This window comes from Miniopterus natalensis, chromosome 5 (assembly GCF_054644295.1).
Source record: "Miniopterus natalensis isolate mMinNat1 chromosome 5, mMinNat1.hap1, whole genome shotgun sequence".
In the NCBI taxonomy this organism is placed as follows: domain Eukaryota; kingdom Metazoa; phylum Chordata; class Mammalia; order Chiroptera; family Miniopteridae; genus Miniopterus; species Miniopterus natalensis.
In genome coordinates this window covers 33,675,706-33,696,831 of record NC_142085.1, presented here as the reverse complement: position 1 = coordinate 33,696,831, position 21,126 = coordinate 33,675,706, and the positions used below count along the sequence as shown (strand labels likewise).

The 21,126-nt window shown below is 36.7% G+C and overlaps 1 protein-coding gene across 1 annotated transcript in view; it reads right to left on the bottom strand.

Annotated features, from left to right (window-relative positions):
• The window catches only part of LOC107531617 (regulating synaptic membrane exocytosis protein 1), a 161,365-nt gene that overhangs the window by 43,717 nt on the left and 96,522 nt on the right, over nucleotides 1-21,126 (bottom strand). The window contains exon 24 of the mRNA XM_087817473.1: nucleotides 10,385-10,620. Within this exon, the coding sequence (XP_087673599.1) occupies nucleotides 10,385-10,620 (236 nt within the window). The remainder of the gene's footprint in view (nucleotides 1-10,384; nucleotides 10,621-21,126) is intronic.

Genomic DNA, 21,126 nt, shown 5'->3' with positions numbered 1-21,126 from the left:
ACACCCTAGAGTACTGAGCTTGAGTCTGAAATTCTGACTGCTAGCTCTCCTGTCGTCTGAGAATAGAAGTCTGTTAAAGCCTTGCTAAAACCATGACTAATCATGTGTGCACATTCTTTAGTCATAAGAAAAGAATCCTTATAATGTAAATGATTTTGTAATAAGTATCACAATGTACTGGCCTGACTTCAGGAGTTTATTTTCAATTTAAGAATTCACGAGCTGACTTACAAAGTGGTTATGTTAGATCCATGACGCACAGGGATCCTGTCTCTATCCCCAGCAAAAGATGGGTTTCCAAAAATACCTGGATATTTTTGTGTTTCTTACCTATGTATTTCCATAAGGTTAACAGGCAGTCCTTTATTAAATGAAAGGATATATGCAAGAGTGTGGAAACTATAACATCTTAATCATTATCAATGCAAATATTTACCTTTCAGTAATTTTCTAATAAAAAGTTACTTTAATTATTTCTGTAATGGTAAAGAAGTTACTACCACACCAATTCATTTACTGTCTCAAAACCTTAAAATGATAATAATCTATTGCTTATAGATGGGAAAAAAATTAAAAGCAAAAAAGTGAAATTATCCAGGAAAATGTATCCAGATCAGTGTTTGCGTGTTTTTGAAGCGATATATTAGCAAAAAAGAGAAAGGAAAATGGAGGTAGAAAAGTAATCAAAAAATACCTTCTACTTGTTAAGAATTTAAAAAACAGATGTGTTGGATTTCCTAAGAATAACAAAACTCCGAAGAAAACTTTAAACTTTACCCACTAAAACAGCATGCCACAATGCTCAATGAAAAACCGCACTATATTCAATAAACTATCATCTGAGCCTGGTATTCTGACTGAGCAAGCATCCGACTCGACTCACCCATCCAATCGGCTTCTATCAGGATCCTTCCGCAATGAAGGCCCTACGCTGTCTAAGCCTGAGAAATCCCTGCTGCATGATTACTGCGCCTGAGTAACTTTGAAGTTTGTCTTGTGATAAGAACTCTACAGATATTTTTGGGGCAGAGAAATAGTTAAACGGCACTGCATGACAACCAAAAAAAGTCCTTCAGGAGCTCAGAGAGGCACTGTTTGTTAGCCCTGATAGGATCTGGAATCTGGACAGGGCTTAAGCAAAGAGAAGGATTTCGACAGGCAAGATGACAGGCTAAGGACTTGCCAGGTGGAGGGTTTGGCACCTGTGAAGGTGCAAGAAGGAGGCTTCAAGGGGTGTTCTGTGAACTCAAGGACAGTGCGTCCAGCTGGAGCACTGCCAGAAATGAAGTCGCACATGTGAGAGATGGGAAATAAACAAGAATCTTTTACTCATGTCAAACAAAACAGCCATTTTTAACCAACATTTTTTCTGTCGTACACATCTTATTGGTTTCACATCTGTACGATACATGTGACCTAAAGCACAACTTAAATTTTATCCAAATTAAGTTCATGTCCGTAGACTTTCTGTGACCTTAGCAAGAACAATTTGGGAGAACTGGATGGACAAAATTCAGACTGAAGTGTGAGGAGGACTGAGTGAGTGGTTTGTAAAAACAGAGACAAAATACAGAAAATCTTTCAAAATGTTTCATTCATTCAGGAAAATCTTTGTGTGCCTAGCACAGGCATTGTGCTAAGTAATTACTGTGGAAATAACAGACACAGTCCCTGAGCTCCCAACTGGGAAAATTAGGGTTGAGGAAAGTGCTAAGTCAGGGGTCAATTTTTAGGGCAATGTTGAAGGTCTGAGGTATCTTATCTTTGGGGGGATAAGCCTTCATTTTAGAAAATTATTAGGTCTAATGAGATATATCAACAGGTGCATGGTGTAAATGTAAACACTGCAACAAAAAGGGGGGAAATGGAAAGTCATGGTAGTAGTGTAATTTAACTCCTGTCTCTGAGGAGCAGAGAATGTGTTTAGGGAAGCACAGAAGTGCCCACTGTTCGCTCACGTCTCTATCTGCATTCTGCACTGCAGGCACAGTGTACTTGGCCTAGACACAAAGTCATGAAAGTTTCTCTTTCAAGGTCCAGACAGTGAATATTTTTGGCTTTGTGGACCATAAGGTCTCTATCTTTGTAGCATGAAAGCAGGAAAATACATAAATAAGTGAGCATGGCTGTATTTCAATAAATCTGTATTATGGACACAGAAACTGAATGCTATGTAATTTTCATGTTTCACAAAATATTATTCTTATTGTGATTTTTTTCAACAATTTTGAAAATGCATAGAAATTATCCTTAGCTCATGACCATAAAAAAAGGCTTTGAAACAGAGTTTGATGGTCCAGTGACTTAGTATAGAAAAGGCTGGGTAACAGGGCAGAGAGAGTGAGAAAACCTTGGTCACTCTCTTGCAGATTACTCCTAACTTGGAGTGAACATACTTTGAGTCCATAAGCTTCCTTCAGGTTGTGTCCAGCATGGTACATGTGAGGAAGTGCAATGTCCTGAGGCCAGGGCTGATGTGGTCACTTGATCCTCAAAGGGGGACTTGACAAGGGGAACTATGAGAACCATGGATTTAGAAGAAGTCAACAGTAAGATCTTAAGAATTTGTATTCTATTAACTACTTTACATCTAACGAGCAGATACAAATATTGGCTGGATTAACCTGCCCCTCACTGCTATTCATTATGTCAGCAATATCTATTCTTTACCTACTACTCTGTTTTGGTTCCTCAGAAGTATTAAGATTGCTAATAATTATTATTGCCGAGCCCTTTCTATATGCCAGGTAATTGCTAACATGTTAACATAAGCTTACATTTAATCTCCACAACAGTCTTCTGATAGGCATCCTTTATTTTTCCATTTTAGAGTTGGGAACACTGAGGCCCAAAATGGTCTTTAACTTTTTGTTTCCTTCAGGAATCTTCTAGGTCTTCTTTCCTCATACCTTACACTTCCTTCTTAAGCAAATTCCTTGACCCCAGTTGCCAACTGTATGCTATTATCTTAGGGTTTTAACAATATTAATAAAACAAATGCATAAAATATTAGCTAATTATACAGTAATATTTTCACTGTGAATTTTTAATTAGTGGTGGTATTGCAGGAGTTTTATATGTCTTCTTTTTGCTTTTCTGGGTTTAAGTTCTGAAAAATATTAGTAAAATAAATCAGCGATTTTCAACCAGTGTGCCACAAGAATTTTAAAATATACAATACCTGACTATTTAGTCAGGGGTACTGACCTCTTTTCCCTTAGACTCTCAAATTAAAAAAATGACAGTAGCCAACGCCCTGTCTTGAACCATAAACTATATGGGTCATATAACAAAGCTGCATCTTATTGCTCATGCTGCATAAAAATGATGCTTCTGACTGGCTAATTCTTGGTACCAGAAATCCTTATATACAAGTATAGACACCTGATTTTTTAAAAAGTCACAAAGGGTAGCAAAAAGGGGAGCAAAAAGGGTAGGTAATTACTCTTATTATTATTTTTGTAAATCAATCAAAATTATACCTATATTTTTTGTTAGATCGGCAAAAAATATATTTTTTGGTGTGCCGCAAAATTTTAGTAATTAGTTGTGTGCCATGAGATGAAAAAGGTTAAAAATCGCTGAAATAAATCAACAAAAATATCTCTATATAAAACCACTCTGCCTGAAATGATGATGCACTGAAACTGGTCATCTGCTGTAAAAATAATCAGAGAAGTTTCCTGTTACATTTGAGTGAGCCTGAATATTTTATAACACCCATTCTGAAACTGATCTCATGTTTAAAATTGTCTTGGTACAGGTGACGATAATTATCACCACATATAATTATTAGAGTACTTATTGCATTGTGCTTTGAAGGTACATAACTATTATTAGCTCCCTTTCCTCATCCAAAACTTAAAATACGAATTAATTATAAAAATCAATTCCACTCAAATAAATATTTTTCCTGCCAAAGCAACCTGAAAGTCTATCTGCATGTTCGCCAAACTAAAAATTTATAGTTCAGAGCAAGAAAAAGAACAAAAATAGAGCGGCTGGTGTACGTTTGGAAATACTCCTCCTTATTAGGGCATCTCTTCGGAAGATGAGGTGCCGGGGCCGCGGATCTCCACCAACAGTAGTGGATTCCTCGCCGGACAGCGACCGTAAATAAAGGGGCCCAGCCTGCGTTCCCTTCATGGCTCCGCAGGCTTGGGAATCATTTCTGGCACCACGATTTCGTGCTCAGGAAAACAAAGAACATGAAACATTGCGTTCCCCAGAATGTTTCCCTTGTGCTATTAAGTGAATCGAATAAATGAGGCACAGGCAAGGGATTTAGATTTCTGCAAGGCTTTGATTCACAGTAGCTTTCAGTTTCTGAAACACGTGGGGGGTGCTCAGCCTTTGTAAGGTTTTTTGCTTCCATTATAATCAGCAGAGCCAAGAATACTTTTCGGAGGATGCTCAGAGACCACCCTGGCTTTCCTTCCCTGCAGCAGCTACAACTTACTTTTGTAAAGGAAAAGACAGAGTCTCTTCACAAAGCAGCACTAGACTGAAATACAGAGAATGTCCTGGTAACCTGAATTGCTTGTAAGGAGAAAAAAAAAAAAAAGTCCTGGGGCAAATGTAAGACGCTCATTTTCCCAAGGTAAAAAGTGCAAGGTCCAAGCTGGTACTCATTTGATTTATTTTCTGACTTGCTTTATCTGTGAGACTTTGGGGAAGAAAACTGAAATAAAAGATTAGCGGAAGGACATTTAACATCTTGGAAATTTTCTTGGCGAGATTATTGTCTGAGGAAAATGTGAATTTTAAAACAATGCCTCGAACTCATGGGGAAATTAGCTTATTCGAGCACTCTCTCTTTAGGTGTTAGTGGGTTACAGTTATAGTTTTATCAGTGTGTATATTCTGTTCTTGACAGTGGAACAAGGGCAATTTTGTTAGTTTCTACTTATGATTTCACCTTGAGAAGTTAGTGATTTGCTTTGGAAATTTATCGACTCTTATTAAGCAATTTTGAAGTCAAATATCCATAAATTTCCCCAAAACTTTTTAGAATACTTACATTTTTTGCCTATAGTATAATCTTGTAGGATAAGGAACTACATGTAGTTTTTAATTCTATTATGGACCTTCTGAAATGTTCCATTCATGTGATTATAATGACAGAATTGTTCAATTATAGAGATAAATTGCCAAGGAAAAAAGGAAAAGTTTTTTAGATTCATATTCTGAGTGCAAATAAGAAGAAGATCTGTTCATTGCCACGGCAAGAGGTAACATCAGTAGGTAAGAGAGAGAGGTAGAGAGCAGGGTGACAAGTGTCAGGGTGAGGGGTTAGAGGGATTGAGCAAAAAACCCCCAAACAACAAAAAGGAGAAAAAACTCATGGATACTGACAACAGCTTGGTGACTGCCGGGGGCAGAGGCGTGGGGGCGGTGGAGGAGGGTATGGGGGTAAATGGTGATGGACGGAGACCTGACTGGGGTGGTGAACACACAACACAGTGTACACCATGATGTGTTGTGGAATTGTACACCTGAAACCTGTATAATTTTGTTAACCAGTGTCACCCCAATAAAGTCCATAAAAAGGAAAGAAACATAGGTAAGAGAGAGAGGGCAGAGCTTCAGTTTTCTCCAACGAGACTAATATGTACACTGGTAAGAGTCACATTCAGTAATAAACGGCAGCCCAAGTCTGGTGAATTTCCAAAATGAGTACACAGATCTAGATCTAACCAAATTCTATATCAGAATCTTCAAGACTGGCAACACGATCTCAAAGAATCCTAGGATAATCTCAGAAATTCTGGGAGGACACCGGAGATGCACAAAGGCAGGCGATGACAGTCTTGAAAGACAAAAGAATAGTTAAAATGAACTAGATACCCACAAGGGCAACACTGATCCCTGGCAAATGTTTGTTAAAGTTACTTTTCAGAGACTGTGCATTATCCAAACTCCGCTGGAGCTTCAGTACTCCTCGGGAGCACCTTTATTCTTACCACTTAATTTCTTACAACATTCCTCCCCGGTAGCCTCACTCTCTCCATTTGCTTTTGTCTCTAAGAAGGTCAAAGTCCTGTGATCCAAACTCCTTTAGCTTTCAATCTTCCCACTGCCATAGTCATCTGCATTTCCTTTCAAAAATCAAACTCAGCCTGGCCAGCGTGGCTCCCTGGTTGAGTATCAACGCATGAGCCAGGAGGTCACGGTTCCATTCCCAGTCAGGGCACAGGCCCGGGCTCCGGGCTTGATCCCCGGCGGGGGGCGTGCAGGAGGCAGCCGATCAATGACTCTCTCTCATCACTGATGTTTCTCTCTCTCTCTCTCTCTCTCTCTCTCCCTCCCTCCCTCTTCCTTCCTCTCTCTGAAATCAATAAAGACATATTTTTAAAAAGTCTCAATGACTAGTCATGTTAAAGGGAGCAGGGCACCTATGGTGCACTAACAAATAGCTGTGCAGTAAATGTTTGTTGAACCTTACACTCCTCCTTTTAGCACAGTGGTTAAGAGTGTGGGCTCTGGCACCAGGAAGCCTGGGTTTAAATTTTGGCCAAATCATTTGCAATGGGATCTTGGTCAAGTAACCTAATCCCTCTATGCCTCAGTTTCTTCAACTTCAAAATGGGAAGAATAATAATGGTACTTCACGCATTTGTTGTGACTGAGGAGTGATATCACACACGCACACACACAACTTAACAGTGCATGGAAAAAGCTCTTGAAATGTAAATCTATTATTACTTTTAATCAATTAAACAAATTGAATAAATTGAATACTCACCATTCTATAATACTTATCATAATTACCTTACACTTGTAAGTAATTACAGGGGAGTATTTAGGGATGATGTGTCATAGATTTGCGTACCCTTCTCAATAATGCCCTCATTTGTCAGTGAGGAGACTACTGCTGCTGGAATAGCACATGGTCAATCAGTGTGTGAGTGAGGGACCACAGCCTCACAGTACATCAGCGGGGCCTTCAAACCTACATAAGCTACGATCTCCTTCACGTTCTAAAGCCCAGCTCGAAGTTTACCCAGAGCTTCACCATATTCTCGGATCAGGAACCTTTTCTTCAATTCCTCTTTCCTTCACTTTTCAATCTAATCAATCCAGCTACTGTGCACCGAACAGGTTTCTAGCCATGTACTTGACTGCTCGAGGCATTTACCAGGAGTAGCACCAGAGTCACTGTTTGGAAACTTCTCCATTTATGCCAGTCTCATAGTTAAAAAAAAGTTATTTCTGCTTTCATTATGGATAAAAAGTGTGGTAAAAGTAATTTTAAAATATTCATATTATTTATAAATGAAATATTCTATAAGTGTGTGTGTGTGTATATATATATATAATTAAAGAGCCTAGCAAATTATATAATTGAAGAGCATGTTAAATGCTCTTCATAGTAAATATATATATGTGTGTGTGTGTGTGTGTATGTATAAAATTTAGATTGCTCTTCAGTTTGTTAAAATAAATTTTACTTGATTTCACACAAAGACTCAAATATACTCCTTTGAGCAAACTTATGGCTATAAAAACAAAGACAGAACAACTATGTGCTTAAAATTTCTCATTCTAAAAAGAGTTGGCTACCAAAGGCTTCGCTTTTTCCTGGTATGGTAGAGGAGAGTGAATCTGTAACCCAGAATGATAGAGGTGGATCCCAGAGAGAATCCTATAACACAAGCCCTTAAATGAGGTCTTTCTTTTACATTAAACATAATTAAACATTTAAATTAAACCTGATATGTACATTCTATTTCATAGAATACACAGCTTGTATTAATATATAAGTAATGCTGTTTTCCTCCTCCAAATCTCTAATCAATTGACATTGTTAGAAAATATGTCCTATGTATGCTCTTGAAGGAGGGCCTCCTGAAAAGGCTCACCAGTTTGGAATTAATAATTTTATTTCATAAAAAGGACATTTAAATCAACTAGTCTAATGTTTCTTAAAATTGAATCAATACTAGATAGTTTGCTTTTCTGGGATGAGGGGCCTGAGGAAGACAGAGCTTAGGAAAAATTGAACAAAAATGATTCTAAGGGTTTGTGACCATTGAGACTGTGGCGTTACTGAAAGGAAGGGCTGAGCATTCAGATGTGTGGAAATACTGAGCATGTTTATAGTGGGGCATCCAAGAGGAGCTTTCCTATGGGACATTTAGACTATAGAGTACTTCTTGGGTGAGGAGGACTCCAAAAGTACAGGTTTGATGGTCATTTGCAAGAGCTGAAGCAATAAAAATACGATTTCTTAGAATGAGAAATTCTGAACATCATGAATCTTCAGAGGAAAGACAATCACTGATAGAGGAAAAAGTCACTTGTAGAAGACAGAAGAGGGAGAAAACCAGGCCAAGCACTAAAACAAAGAGCAATGACAGAGGTTTGCCACCACTCGTCACTGACTTTATAAAGATCAAGAAGAATAAGAACAGGTTATCCAACAAAGGGTAAAATTACAATGTAGAAAGAGAACCATAAAATTTTATATGTGGAAAGTTCACGTGAGGACATCAAGCCAACCCATCTATTATATGAGCAAAGTCATATAATAATAAAAAGGAAGAGTCCTAGAAAGACAAAGTCAAAGTTCATTCATGGAGTCACTTTGGAACAGACTGTTTTGTTTTCTTGAATTTGTAACTTAATGTCCTCTCTGCTCCTGTACATAGCAGCCTAGTCTCCTAAGGTAGGCTCTTCCATGTAAGTTACTAACAATACAACATTTGGGAAGGAAGATATTTGCAATTCAACAATGAACGTAACTGGAATAAAATTTAAATTCATAAAGCAAAGGGACTGAGTGTTTCAATGACAATCCTTTGAACTTACTACTTACAATGCAGTGCCACAAGTACAGTTCCTATCTAAAATTATTGTTGTGCTCTATTCTAAGAAAACATAATTCTACTCCACTAGTGCATGATAGAGGAGGAACTAATTATAGAAGAAAAATTTAAAAAAGAGAGACTGTGGAAGGTTGGAGGAAGAAGATAAGCCATCTCCTAAACCTGTAGCTTCTCACACAGGAAACATGGTTTCTTTCCGAAAATGACCAAAGAACATTTCCATTTCATATATGTGCTGGAGGATTTTGAAGTCTGGTGGTAAAAGGCTTATCCACACCCCACACTGTAAAGCAACATTACATCAACACCCAAGGAGCACCAGCATCAAAAATAAAGCAACGAAAACAAAACAAGGAAAAATGCCTCCTACTCCTAAGGAGGCAACCTGACCTTAAGGAAGACGAACGATTTTCCTTCATAATCAACAGCTCATCTTAGTGGGATGGCACAGAGGCAGATCTATCAGAGATGCTTTGTTCTAAACCTATGATTTTCAGAAAGACAAACCTTGGTTTAGACAAAAAGCTGTATGTACTAGTTCAATTTTTGAGTGGCTCAGAATTTCCTAACTCTAATTTATTGGTAATTTGTCCTGCAGCATGTGTACTTTTAAGTAGGTACTTTCCAGGATGCCAAGTCAACTATAATATAAGAAGGACTTCAGGAATTTTTTTTTTTGTTTGTTTAAGTAAATTTTGCAGTAAGACTTTTGCTGTTAAGGAACAAAAAATAGTACCAATGGTTATAACAGGAGAAACAGGTGCTGACAACTGAAATCAGTTCAATATTTCTCTTACCTTTTGTTTTCCATAGTACTGAGCATAGTAATGGATTGCTAATATGTCTGACCAAATGTTATATAATCATAGGCAATTTTTTTTTATGTTTTATAGTACAGAAATAACCATCCTCTTGTTTGCTTTTTTTCTATATACCTTGAGGACATAAAGCTTTTAAGATTTGTAAGCAGTATAAAAATATTTGAAACTCAAGCTTGTATTCAAACATTATTCTTTGCACAAATCCACTGACCCATTTTTCTAAAGTAAAAATAACTGCAGGGTTTTTACGTGCATTGAACATTTAACAATTACGGTTCAATTTTTATGTTCACACAGCGCTATAAAAACTATATTTCAAGTTGCACAACTGACCTTCTTTTCTATAAAAATATAGACAGAACCTAAATGATGAGTAATTGTATTGTGGAACATTTTGAAAAGGAGAATCCTGTTGCTTTTCTTGCACATAAATCAATTTGGATCCTTAATACTTCTTTGCATTTCCTTGCATATTTATAAATATGACTTATTTTTTTTTAACTTAAAGGAAAATAGCTGACCACATGACAGGTTGACAATGATCCCTTGTTAGACAGCTGTATAGAAAAAAACAAACTCATACATGTAACAGATTTCCAGAGACAGAAAAAGAACTTTGCTTTGCAAAGAAGAATCTACAGGCTCTACAATTCCATCACAATCCACAGCACGAAGATCCACTGTCGTCTCTCCAGCAAGCCCTTGTGCTGTTTACGTAGAATTCGCTTCACTCACCTGTTTGGCTTAGTTGGGATGTGCTTCTACTCCGTCGCGACACGATGGCCACCACTTTGGCGCTGAGGCTGGACCTCCGTTTCTTCCCGCCGGCTCCCACTGTCCCCACGGCCGTGTCCGACTGGCTGCCGTCATTATGCTCCAGTGTGTACATCTCTCCACTCACACTGGTGCTCTTCGTGATGGCTCTTCCTGAAGTCCCCATCCGTCTGCCTTGCATTTTAGGGGTAAATGAACTATATTTACAAAGTAAAAACATATATGCATCCATAAATTACAGGTCAATATAATGGAAACTCTAAATCTAACTTATTTTGAAATAATCCAGGCAAATTTTTAGGGGGGCAAAGCCAGTTGAGTAGGAGTCCTGCAGCTAGGCATACTTTAAGATGACATCACCCCCCCAAATATTTACTAGATGTAGCTTAAAACAGTATAACAGAGGAAGCTGTAAACTTTTTAAAAGATAGTACACAAAGAAACGCAACCAGTGCTGTCTACGCTAGGTAAATGCTACTGACCAGTTTTGTAAATAGTTACTATGCTACTTTCAGAAACGCTAAAATATTTACATCAATGAGACATGTTTTTATACATTCCTGAGGAAAAAATTTTGCTAAAAATGGATACTCTGAATTTGCCACATGACGAGATTTAAAAAATGAAAACAGTGTCTGTTCTAGTTTTCCATTGGGATGCCAACGAACAGGGGTATCTTTGTGATCTGCGGTTTAACGAGCCTCGGAAAGACGGCTAACAGGCCCCCCCAAAAATGCGTTTCCCTTTTCTTTCCTTGCCCCCGATGCTCCATCTCCTCCACACGAACTTCATCTCATTTTCCAATCTCAGCCCTTCAAATTCACTTAGACTTTCCTTTTATTGTTCTTTTCTATCGAAACTTAATTGTCTATGTTCCCAGTTTGTACCAGTTTATCTGAATTATACTGTTGTTCTTTTCTCCCAGATGAATAAATTATGGTTGAGAATTTCAGGAACCATGGAAGGTGGGTGGGAAAAACAAACAAATTAAAAAATCCTCTTTCCTTGCCAAAGTTACTGTATGTCTGTGAGTTGGAGAGAGGTAAGGCAGGGAAGTGGGGAGCCGTGGATGCTAGGATACTTCGAGCCTTTAAAATTAACGCTGCATATGCTGCCATATTATACATCTAGCTTGGCCTTTTTTTGGTTCAGTAGACATGGCTTGATATATCTGAAATGATCCTCTTAATTTTATGTTTCCTCAAAATATTTGCAAAAATTGGCTTACCTGACCCTTGCCATCATATCAGTGTTCCATTTCTTGAGTTGATGTACAAAATACATGATCTAATGTAGCATATTTTAACAGTGAGGCCATTCAATACGGTAAGTCAAAATAAATACTAATATGATTAGAAATGATAAAAACAAAGTTTTATCTTGGAGTCAGGTTACGTATTTGTGGTCACAGACAATGAGTGTTTAAATGGAAAGGGAAATTGGTGTGGGCTGAGTTCAGAATGGTGGGAGGGCGATACTACTGTGGAATTTTGCACTCTGTTCTTTAGGTTATAGAGAAGTTTAAAAGAATTGAAAAATATCTCCTATAATATTTCTATCATGAAAATTTATTCAAGGTGAGGTAGGAAGATTTAAAAAATTTCGTATGGATATTTAATCACAGCAATGAAATGTTCTGCAATGTTGACAAGTAAGAATTCTGAACAAAGTAAGGAAAATCTCTGTATAGTAAGGGATTGCCATTTGGGGGGTGCTGAATTAAAAAGTTATGTTAAAAATGACTTTGTGAATAAACATGATACACTTTTTCCTCAAAAAAAAAATTGTTTAAAAGCATTCTTATATGACCTGAGGATGGGGTGTGGCTTCCTAAGTAACCTAGAATACCATGTGTTCAATGGGAATATGCAAAGTCATTTTCAGTTCTTCTGTCTACCTAATCGAGGACAGGTATTTGGGGGGTCCAATTAGTCAGATTAGTATAATCAACAAGAAGGTCATTCTTTTAGCACAAGTGTGCTTTCTCGTCCCCTATTTCTTAGCCTTCCACTGCCTGGAGAATTATTCCTGTCGTTTAGGTGTGTCTGAATCCTTCAAGATGCTTCATAAACCTCTTCAGAGTCTCTCCAGCATCATGACTGTTGTCTCCCAGCCCTTTGTTTTCCATTCTGAACTGGTTATATCAAGATTCTGATACTTTATATCAGTAAGCATGTTATGCATCCCTAAATTTATTACAGCACCCTTACCATTGCTGAGTGAACTGATGATTTACGATTATGAAATAAAAAAAAGTGGTCTATCAATATACAAACAGGCTGTGAAAATACCCACATTTAAAAATCAAACAAATATCCCATCTTTTTTCTTTGATACCTCCTCTCCTTCTAGCTGCTGACTTTTTGAAGAATCTCCTCAAGGAGTTGTCTGTAAGTTGTCTCTTCCAATCCTCCTCTGAACTGATGTGAATCAGGCTTTTTCCTACCATGTCACCAAAACTTATCCAAGTCGAGAGTCCATGGGCATTGTTTTTAAAACCTCCACCCTGATAAAGCTGAATTCCTCAAAGCCAACACTTAAATTCATCCAGCTCGTCATAAATCTCAATTAAGTGGAAAAGTTAAATATTATTAATCCAAATCCAAATTCTGAAAGGTGTTATATCATACTATATGGTAATCATCTGGCCTGCACAACATGTAAAGATGACTTTTAAAAGTATAAAGTGACTCATTTAATACTTCATATCATGTACGCAGGAGCTGAGTTATACTTATATAGCATCACTCTACGCTTTTGAAGCATCTGATAGACACTATTTCATATTTTTCTTACACAGTCCTGTGAGACAGGATTGGCAGGTATGATTCTCATTTCTCAGGTGAATATATACATACTATTATTATTACATATATTTTAAGATACACATATAACTATAGAGCTAGGAATCATGGTCTGTTTGTTTTGTACCATGTAGTTTTTATCAAGTAGAGAACTTGCCCATAATAGGCACCAATAAATGATCGGTGAATAAGTGAACCAGTGACCAAACAGAAAAAGAAATCAAACTCTCTATATATACACATACACATACACATACACATACACATACACATACACATACACATACACATACAAATATGTAGAGTGAATGAATATAGTTTCAGTTCTTTATTTACTACTACACAATATTTATTCACTGCTGTTTCCTACTATATAATCACATTACTTCTCCCTTTTCCACACCTTTCGATACCCCTCACCTTTCCCACACTCGCTCTGCCCTCCAATGTCCTTCTTCATATTTAAAGTTAAGACTTTGCCACTTCTTGAAACTAGGATCTGTGTTATTAGATAAAATTATGATAAAAGTAACTGTAGACTGAAGTAACAGTATAGGCTTGATAAAAAAAACTAGGCAATTTTGGTTATTAATATATAGGTAGCACCTCGCCAAAATTAAACATTATATATTATACCAATAAAATAAATATTACAGTGAATCTTTTATAGCTTTATCTTTCATGTGTTTTGATGCCTTCAAATAAAGAATTCATGCACAGATACATAAATATATTTTGGGCATAAAAATAAAATATAAAAATATTTCAAATAAAAAAAATATTTAGTTGAAAATTTTAGAAGAAAATAATTCTTGACAGTGTTTTAAAAATAACGGTGAACCTGTCTGCAGTGATTTGATCAGTAATTATAGTTTCATAATTACATGGTAGGTTCCAAAGGGTACATCTGCATCAACTCTGAGTAGTGCCAACTACTAGAATTTCAGTCAACCATGTACCACTCGTAAGGATGCCAAAGAGAGGATGCGGAATGCAAGCAGCAACCAAAGACTACGGAGAACTTTGCCCATAAGACTGACCTTTCCTGCGGTACTTTCATCACACCTCTTCGGAGAATTCTTGAGCCTGCATGCTGTCTCCCCCTCACTACCGTTTTCAGTTGTAATACAAAAAATCTCTTTATAAGTGCTCACTCCAGTCATAAATTTATAGATCTGTCTTGACCTGCCACTCCCATCAGCTTCCGGTCTCCCTTTCCAAGTTTCCCTCCACACCACAAGGTCCCACTTAGGACTGAGTATCAGTTGCTTCTGTCTTTACTGCGGCACTACACTGGATACACCCCACAACTGGCTTTGGGCAGCCTAGACTTCGCCAGGCTTTGGTTCCACGTCTGGGTGACCTCCCACACCAGTCAGGAACTTTGAGGGACAGGCTTTCTTTGGTACTTCCTTGAACATATAGAAAACAACTGGGTACCACAACAAACTCACTTATATTCAGAAATTTCTCTGCATCACTCACTGCAGAGTTAGGGCTTCAAAGCAATGAGTACTATGTCCCACAGGAATAGCTTAGAGAGGGTGCAGGACTTATTATTAGGGTTTATTCCTGATGTGGTTGACCACGCATCAGAGAGGAAGTACAGGGCTTTACCCCCTGGAAGAAAGACCCGCTGGGACATAGCCCATAATAAAAATTATATTTAGTAATTAATAAAAGTTGACAGTACAGCAACCTCATGAAAAGCCAAAACTCTAGGATAAAGCATGCATTTCTTTTAAGTCAATATGAGTTCTGGGATGGGAAACTGTCAGAATACATTCTGTAGAGAACTTGTACTGATTGCTGATGGGTACTTGCCTAAGCTCTAAATCTTTTTCATGGACGTGTATCTACCTCTGTCTCCACAATACACTCACATCCCTGCTCTGAAAAGTCCACCATCTCCCTATGGAGACACCTCAGAGAGTGGAGTGATAAAAGTTATCACTGATTATATAATCTGTGCTAAACATTTGCTGAAGACTTTCCCCTCCCCAGAGCCCATCTCCTCATCTGCCCTCAGAACTTGAGAAGTGACATACAGAGGAAGGAAGTCCCAAAGTACCATATAGGTTAAACTGATGCTCCAAACTTATGACCTGGGAGTTCGGCCCTAAGTCTAGGAGTTTTGGTACCACTGTAGAAAATTCCTGCGGCAGTGGCCACCTACGTAAAATTAAGCATCAGGTTAGATTCCTAGCTAGAAAGCTATATGAATATTTTTTTTTTGTTCCAGTAATTAAGTGTTACAGCTGTGGCATAGGGCACAGCTGGGATCTGAGTGAGTGGCACAGCCTGTAGTGAGTATTATGTGGCTGCAGTGTCCATGAATCCTGACTATACCAGGGGAAAGGGCTTCCTTGAATTTTGCGGAGATTTCTAGTATTAACATTATCTTCCATCATGTTCCAAAAATAGTCAAGTGGGTTATGTCCCATCTCCCATTGTTGTACCTTCAGAAAGGGTAAAATATAAAAGTCAAGAATACTGTCCATTGAAGAGTCTGAATTTAGATTCATACCAAGTAATACAAATAGGAACAGGACAACAGAGTAAGATAGATGAGTTCACTAACATGACAAAGAGTAACTAAAAATATAATCCATGGAAAACCTGTGAATATGTAGGTTTGTCACAGTAGAAAGGGATTAATCTTACAGCTAGGAAATAAAATATATATAAATAATTTGTAGGTATTGGAAATATTTTATATATATTTTGCAGGTGGTAAGATTTCAAATTTAAATTTCATACTCATAAAAATGTAAAACATCAGTAAGAAAGCTGATGCTTTGGATTTGATCTTTAAATAGCTATCTTAGTATTTCACAATTATCCACTGTAGAGGTGAAAGATTATAGTTCATCAGATACATATTAAGGTAGTAATAATGTAACATTTTCTTTCATTTGCTAGATTGAATTGATAAATTGATAGAATTGATGTACTTCAAGAAAATGGTAGAAACATAATTAGTTGCAAAAATAAGTTTTATTGTTTGATGTAAAACTAGTTGCTTTAATTATTATAATCATTACTTAAATTATAATATTTATTGAGCACTAACTGTATGTCCAGCAGGGTGCTAAATATTTTTGGATGTACAATTTTAAAAGTTAAAAAACAAGAAAATATAACATGGAATTACAAAATATAAACAAGAAAAATAATTACTCTAAACATAGTAAGAGAGATTTTTGAAAATCTGAAAAATGATCTCAAGCCATGTTTTGATAGGAAGGCAAGAGTTTTATGATAACAGTTGATGTGGAATCAGTCAAACTCCCACAGAGAAAAACATGATTACATCAGTGGGACTATTTCACAAACTCTCTCTGGAGCCAGGTTTAGCATCTAACAGTTTGTCTTATTTTTTTCTTATTGATTTGGCTGAGGGGCAACACAAGGAAAACTATGCCTACTGTCTTCTCTCTGTACTTCCCTGGGTCCACACAACTAAGTTTCAGATGGGGGGAGATTACTTAAAATCGCTTGGGAAACTGGGCCTCACAGGTTTTAACATTTAAACTATTTTCAATGTCAAAATTACTTTTTCTATTTTGTTCTTTACTACATTACTAGTTTTAAAAAACAGGCAGCTTTGCAGAGTCAAAAACAAAAATAATAACCAACCTATGAGCTTTAAGATTTGTTATCGAGACTTAGATTCAAGTGACAGCATCATCAATTGATATTTGTGGCCCCAGACATTTGTAAAATCCCATATATCTCATCTTTATAATAGAGAGAAACTCCTACTTGAATTGGAAATAATATTTGTAAAACATATTCAATTGTAAAATCAATAGTAACTATTAGTATTATTTTTGTAGCCTCAGCACCATATTGCCCATAAAATTTCTAATTGTGGTGCAGTCATAATTCTTCTAGGGTATCACAATTATCTGTACAATCGGTGAAATGTGAAGGCTTTTTCATAAAGGGTTTTTTGGTTTGTTTTTTGTTTGCTTTGTCTTGTTCTTTTGCTAGTGAGCAACCTGTATTGCCCATGCCTCTGTTACACTGCTCCCACCTGACTAAAAAGGGCCATAGGCACTTGCTTGTGTTCAGCTTGACGTAGTGTCCTGTGGCTGGGCCACAGCTGGCCGAACCACGACTGGCATCTGCGTCAAAAGCAGGCTGGCAGCCTACCCAGTGCCCTGGCAGGGGCGCTCTGATCACAGGATGCTCTTTCTCTGATGGGCACTAACCACTCCCTTAGCCTTGGGCCTTCCCATTCTCCCTCTTTAGAGTCCAACATCCTGCGTTCCCAGGATCCCTCCCTCCCTCTTGGCTGTAATCTGCCTTTACCTCTCACATTATTTTTCCATTCTCCAGCTCCCATTCCTCCTCACAACACACACTGTCCTTTCTCTGCTAGAGCACCTTTCTCTCCTGATTTTCCAGTCCCGAGCTCCCTTGACCTGCTCCCTGGTTGCTATTTTCTCACTGCTACTTCAAGATCCAGTGCTCTTTGCCCTGCCCTGGCATTTGCCCTCTAACTTGGGATAAAGTCCCCAGGGCCACAGTTCTTGCTTTTTACGTCTATAATATTTTCTTATGTATTATTTTCATTGTAAATATTACCCTTTACGTGAGGAAATTTTAAGATGTCAAGAAAATAGCAACACATTATAAACTATTTCTAGCAACGTGATAGATGATATATTCTGAAAATACGTTCGCTCTCAAGTGCCTAGAAACGATGGGAAAATTACAAGAAATACACATTAAAATACAAACCTAAGTTCATGAGAAAGGCAAATCCTCTTAGCCAAAAGACCAAGAGGGAACAGAAAACAAATTGTTAAGTGTATGATGGATGTCTCTGGAGGTTTTGCAGATGAGAAATTTAGAGCAGGCCCAATGAGGAGTTAGAATTGAACCTCTCATGAACCAAGACTCTTAAAAACAAAACAAAAAACTGAGGCTCTCAGTCTAAGCCCTAGTGGACCCTCACCAGTGGCATTTCTAATTCACATATTTCAGGAAGACAGGGAATGCTCCCAAAATGAAGTTCTAAGACACACAAAGCACCTAGAAAATATATGAGTCAATCTAAAGAGTTAAAAAAATAACATTGAATAATGGGAGAAAGAAAACAACACATAATTAAAACACTAGAAATATATGTAACAGATGAGGGATGGTAGCTGAGCTAAAGTTTACCATAGCAATTTTTCCCCTAGCAGAGGGTAGAGGTAATTATTAACTTTAAATTTGTTATTTAACTAAACATATGTACATACACTAAATTAGGCACTAAAATCACAGAAATAGTATAATTTCGAGAATAGAGGAAAAAAATGAAATAAAAATAACTGAATTAAAGAAAATCAGAAAAGAGAAAAAATACAATAAAAAAGATGGAAAATATTTTAAGATACTAGAAATCATTTCAAATACATAAAAAATTAAACAGTGCAAATTGACTAGATAGCCAATTAAGTAATAGAGACTGTCAGGATAAAAGAAACAAAACAAAAAACCTAAGTCTATCTATATGCTGTTTATAAGACATAACTAACACATATGGCCACACAAAGGTTGAAAGTGAAAGAATGTGAACAGTTAGAATGAACATTAAAGAAAACACAACACTTATGTTCTCATATAAGGCAAAATAGACTTTAAATCAAAAATATTTTTTTAGAGATAAAGAGATTCACTACATCATGATAAAAGGGCTCTCAATTCTAGCTCTGCTGCTTACTGGTCATGTGAATCCAACATGTTACTTCACTTTTGTTTTTATTTGTAAAATGAGATTGGTAATAATTACACCACAGGGTTGATATTGCATTTAAACCACCTATCATAATACCTGATACACAAAAAAAGGTGCTTAATAAATCAGAACAATGATTAAAACAATGAGCTACCAATAGACATAATACTAAGTTTAAAATCTGCAGTTCTCCAATGTGCAGATATAAACATATAAACACAGTATCATAAACAGAAACTTAAGAATCTGTTAGAAATTTTCCATTATATATATTTTGGTATAAAAATCTAGTCACTATTTGAGGTGTTCTCCAAACAGTCATCCTCTTATCTGACAGCTAATACGGCACTGAGCATCCTTAATATAGCTGGTCTGTGTGGTAATTACCACACATCAAAGACAACAGGGTCACGTAACTGGCCCTTGAGGAAGCCCTCACGTGCTGCAGAAATTTTAAAGCATTGGAGCAAAGTTAGCCAACATCTCAGCAACAGGAGTGGTCTCCTATTCCTGGACCTGATCTCTTACGGAAGCAGCGCACTCCCATGCCTGGTGTGAATCCAAAAGGTGGTTCTGCTGGACACCAGCCATAACCCCGGGGTGAATATACTGTTCCTGCCTCTGTGCCTAGTAAAAACACAATTGCAAACATATCCTGTACAGTGAAGAGGAATTTGAACTTTGGGGACAGATCTTTCTCTCTTTGAAAACTTCCCAGGGAATAAATTGGCTGTATTTGAAAGTTGCTTCAATATTGTCAATTCGCCTTAGGAGTCATCACCTATTTTATTTTCCCTGTACTTAAAAGATGCACATACTTTATACATCTTTAAAAATGTATTACACTGAAGATATGCCGTTAGCAGTAGGTAACTTAATTTCTTGTATGTTGTGGGGAAAATAATAATTAAGCAAGGAGAATTAAATTCTTATTTTATTTAACAACAGAATATCAAATTAAATTCATAATTTCTTTTAGGATAATTAAATGAAATTGTAAAATTATAGTCACACATATTCAAAATGTAATTTCAAGAATATCATAAACTGTGTATTACAAGGAAAGTTATTAACACAGCTTGTTTTTGAATTTCCAAAAATTTTATTTTGCTTGAATAAATTTTCCATACCCTCTTCTATAGACAGTTATTTTTCTAATTTTAAAATTTTCTAATTATCATCATCAATGAATTCCACTAAATGCTTTTTAAAATATTATAAATGTAAAAAAATAATTTAATTCCATTCTAACAGAAGAAATAAAGCTATAGGAAAGTAGATTTCTACAAATACTCAAATGTTAAGATGTACTTTTAAAATTCCATGAACGTGCATAGTTATTTTTCCCTTATAGGTAGAAGTTGTCTGTAAGATCTAATTACAATCTCTAAGATCATTGACACAAATAACCCATCTTTGTAAGATATTCTCGGTTTCAAATTAAATTTTGAACATTTTATTCATTAAAACTGACCATTTTCATTGTCTTATATAGTAGGCATTTATCTAATATTCTATTGACCTCCCTGGAATTTAACTAAACAGATTTTAGTAAATCTATAATGAATTGGCAGAGTAGAAAGGTGAAAACAAAGCAGGTTGGAGCTGTTCCAAACAGGACCCGTGCTGCTTCACTTCAAACTGTATTTTAAACGGTTTGCAAGGAAGAACCTCATCAGGAAAAGCTCTTGTCCCAAGAGCTCTGTAACTGGCTATTATCAAGACTGTCATGTTACTTATATTCATAGGTCAAGCAGTATTCCGTGTATATTCTGAATATGGCATGGTATAAAAATTTAGATATATGGCACATTGAGTCATATGGTATATTAATAAATACAGTAATTTTACTATAAAAGTGGTCTTTTTAAAGGGCACATGGCACATTCTTTCCATCTCTTACAGCTTTAATCTAGTCACAGGGAAGTAGTAGTGGCAATGGCTCATTAATCTCCGACTACTAAATCTAATAAGATGCTATTTAAAAAGCCACCAAAAAATCACTAAAATATATTTTCTCTCTCAGATAGTAAATATCCACTACCTTTCACTGTGCTCTGGTTCATTCTCTCCGGTATCATCCAATTTTCATGTTACTTTCCTCTTCCTTTTTAGTACTTTTATAACCTCGATGGACTTTGTTTTCCCATAGGACAACAGGCAAG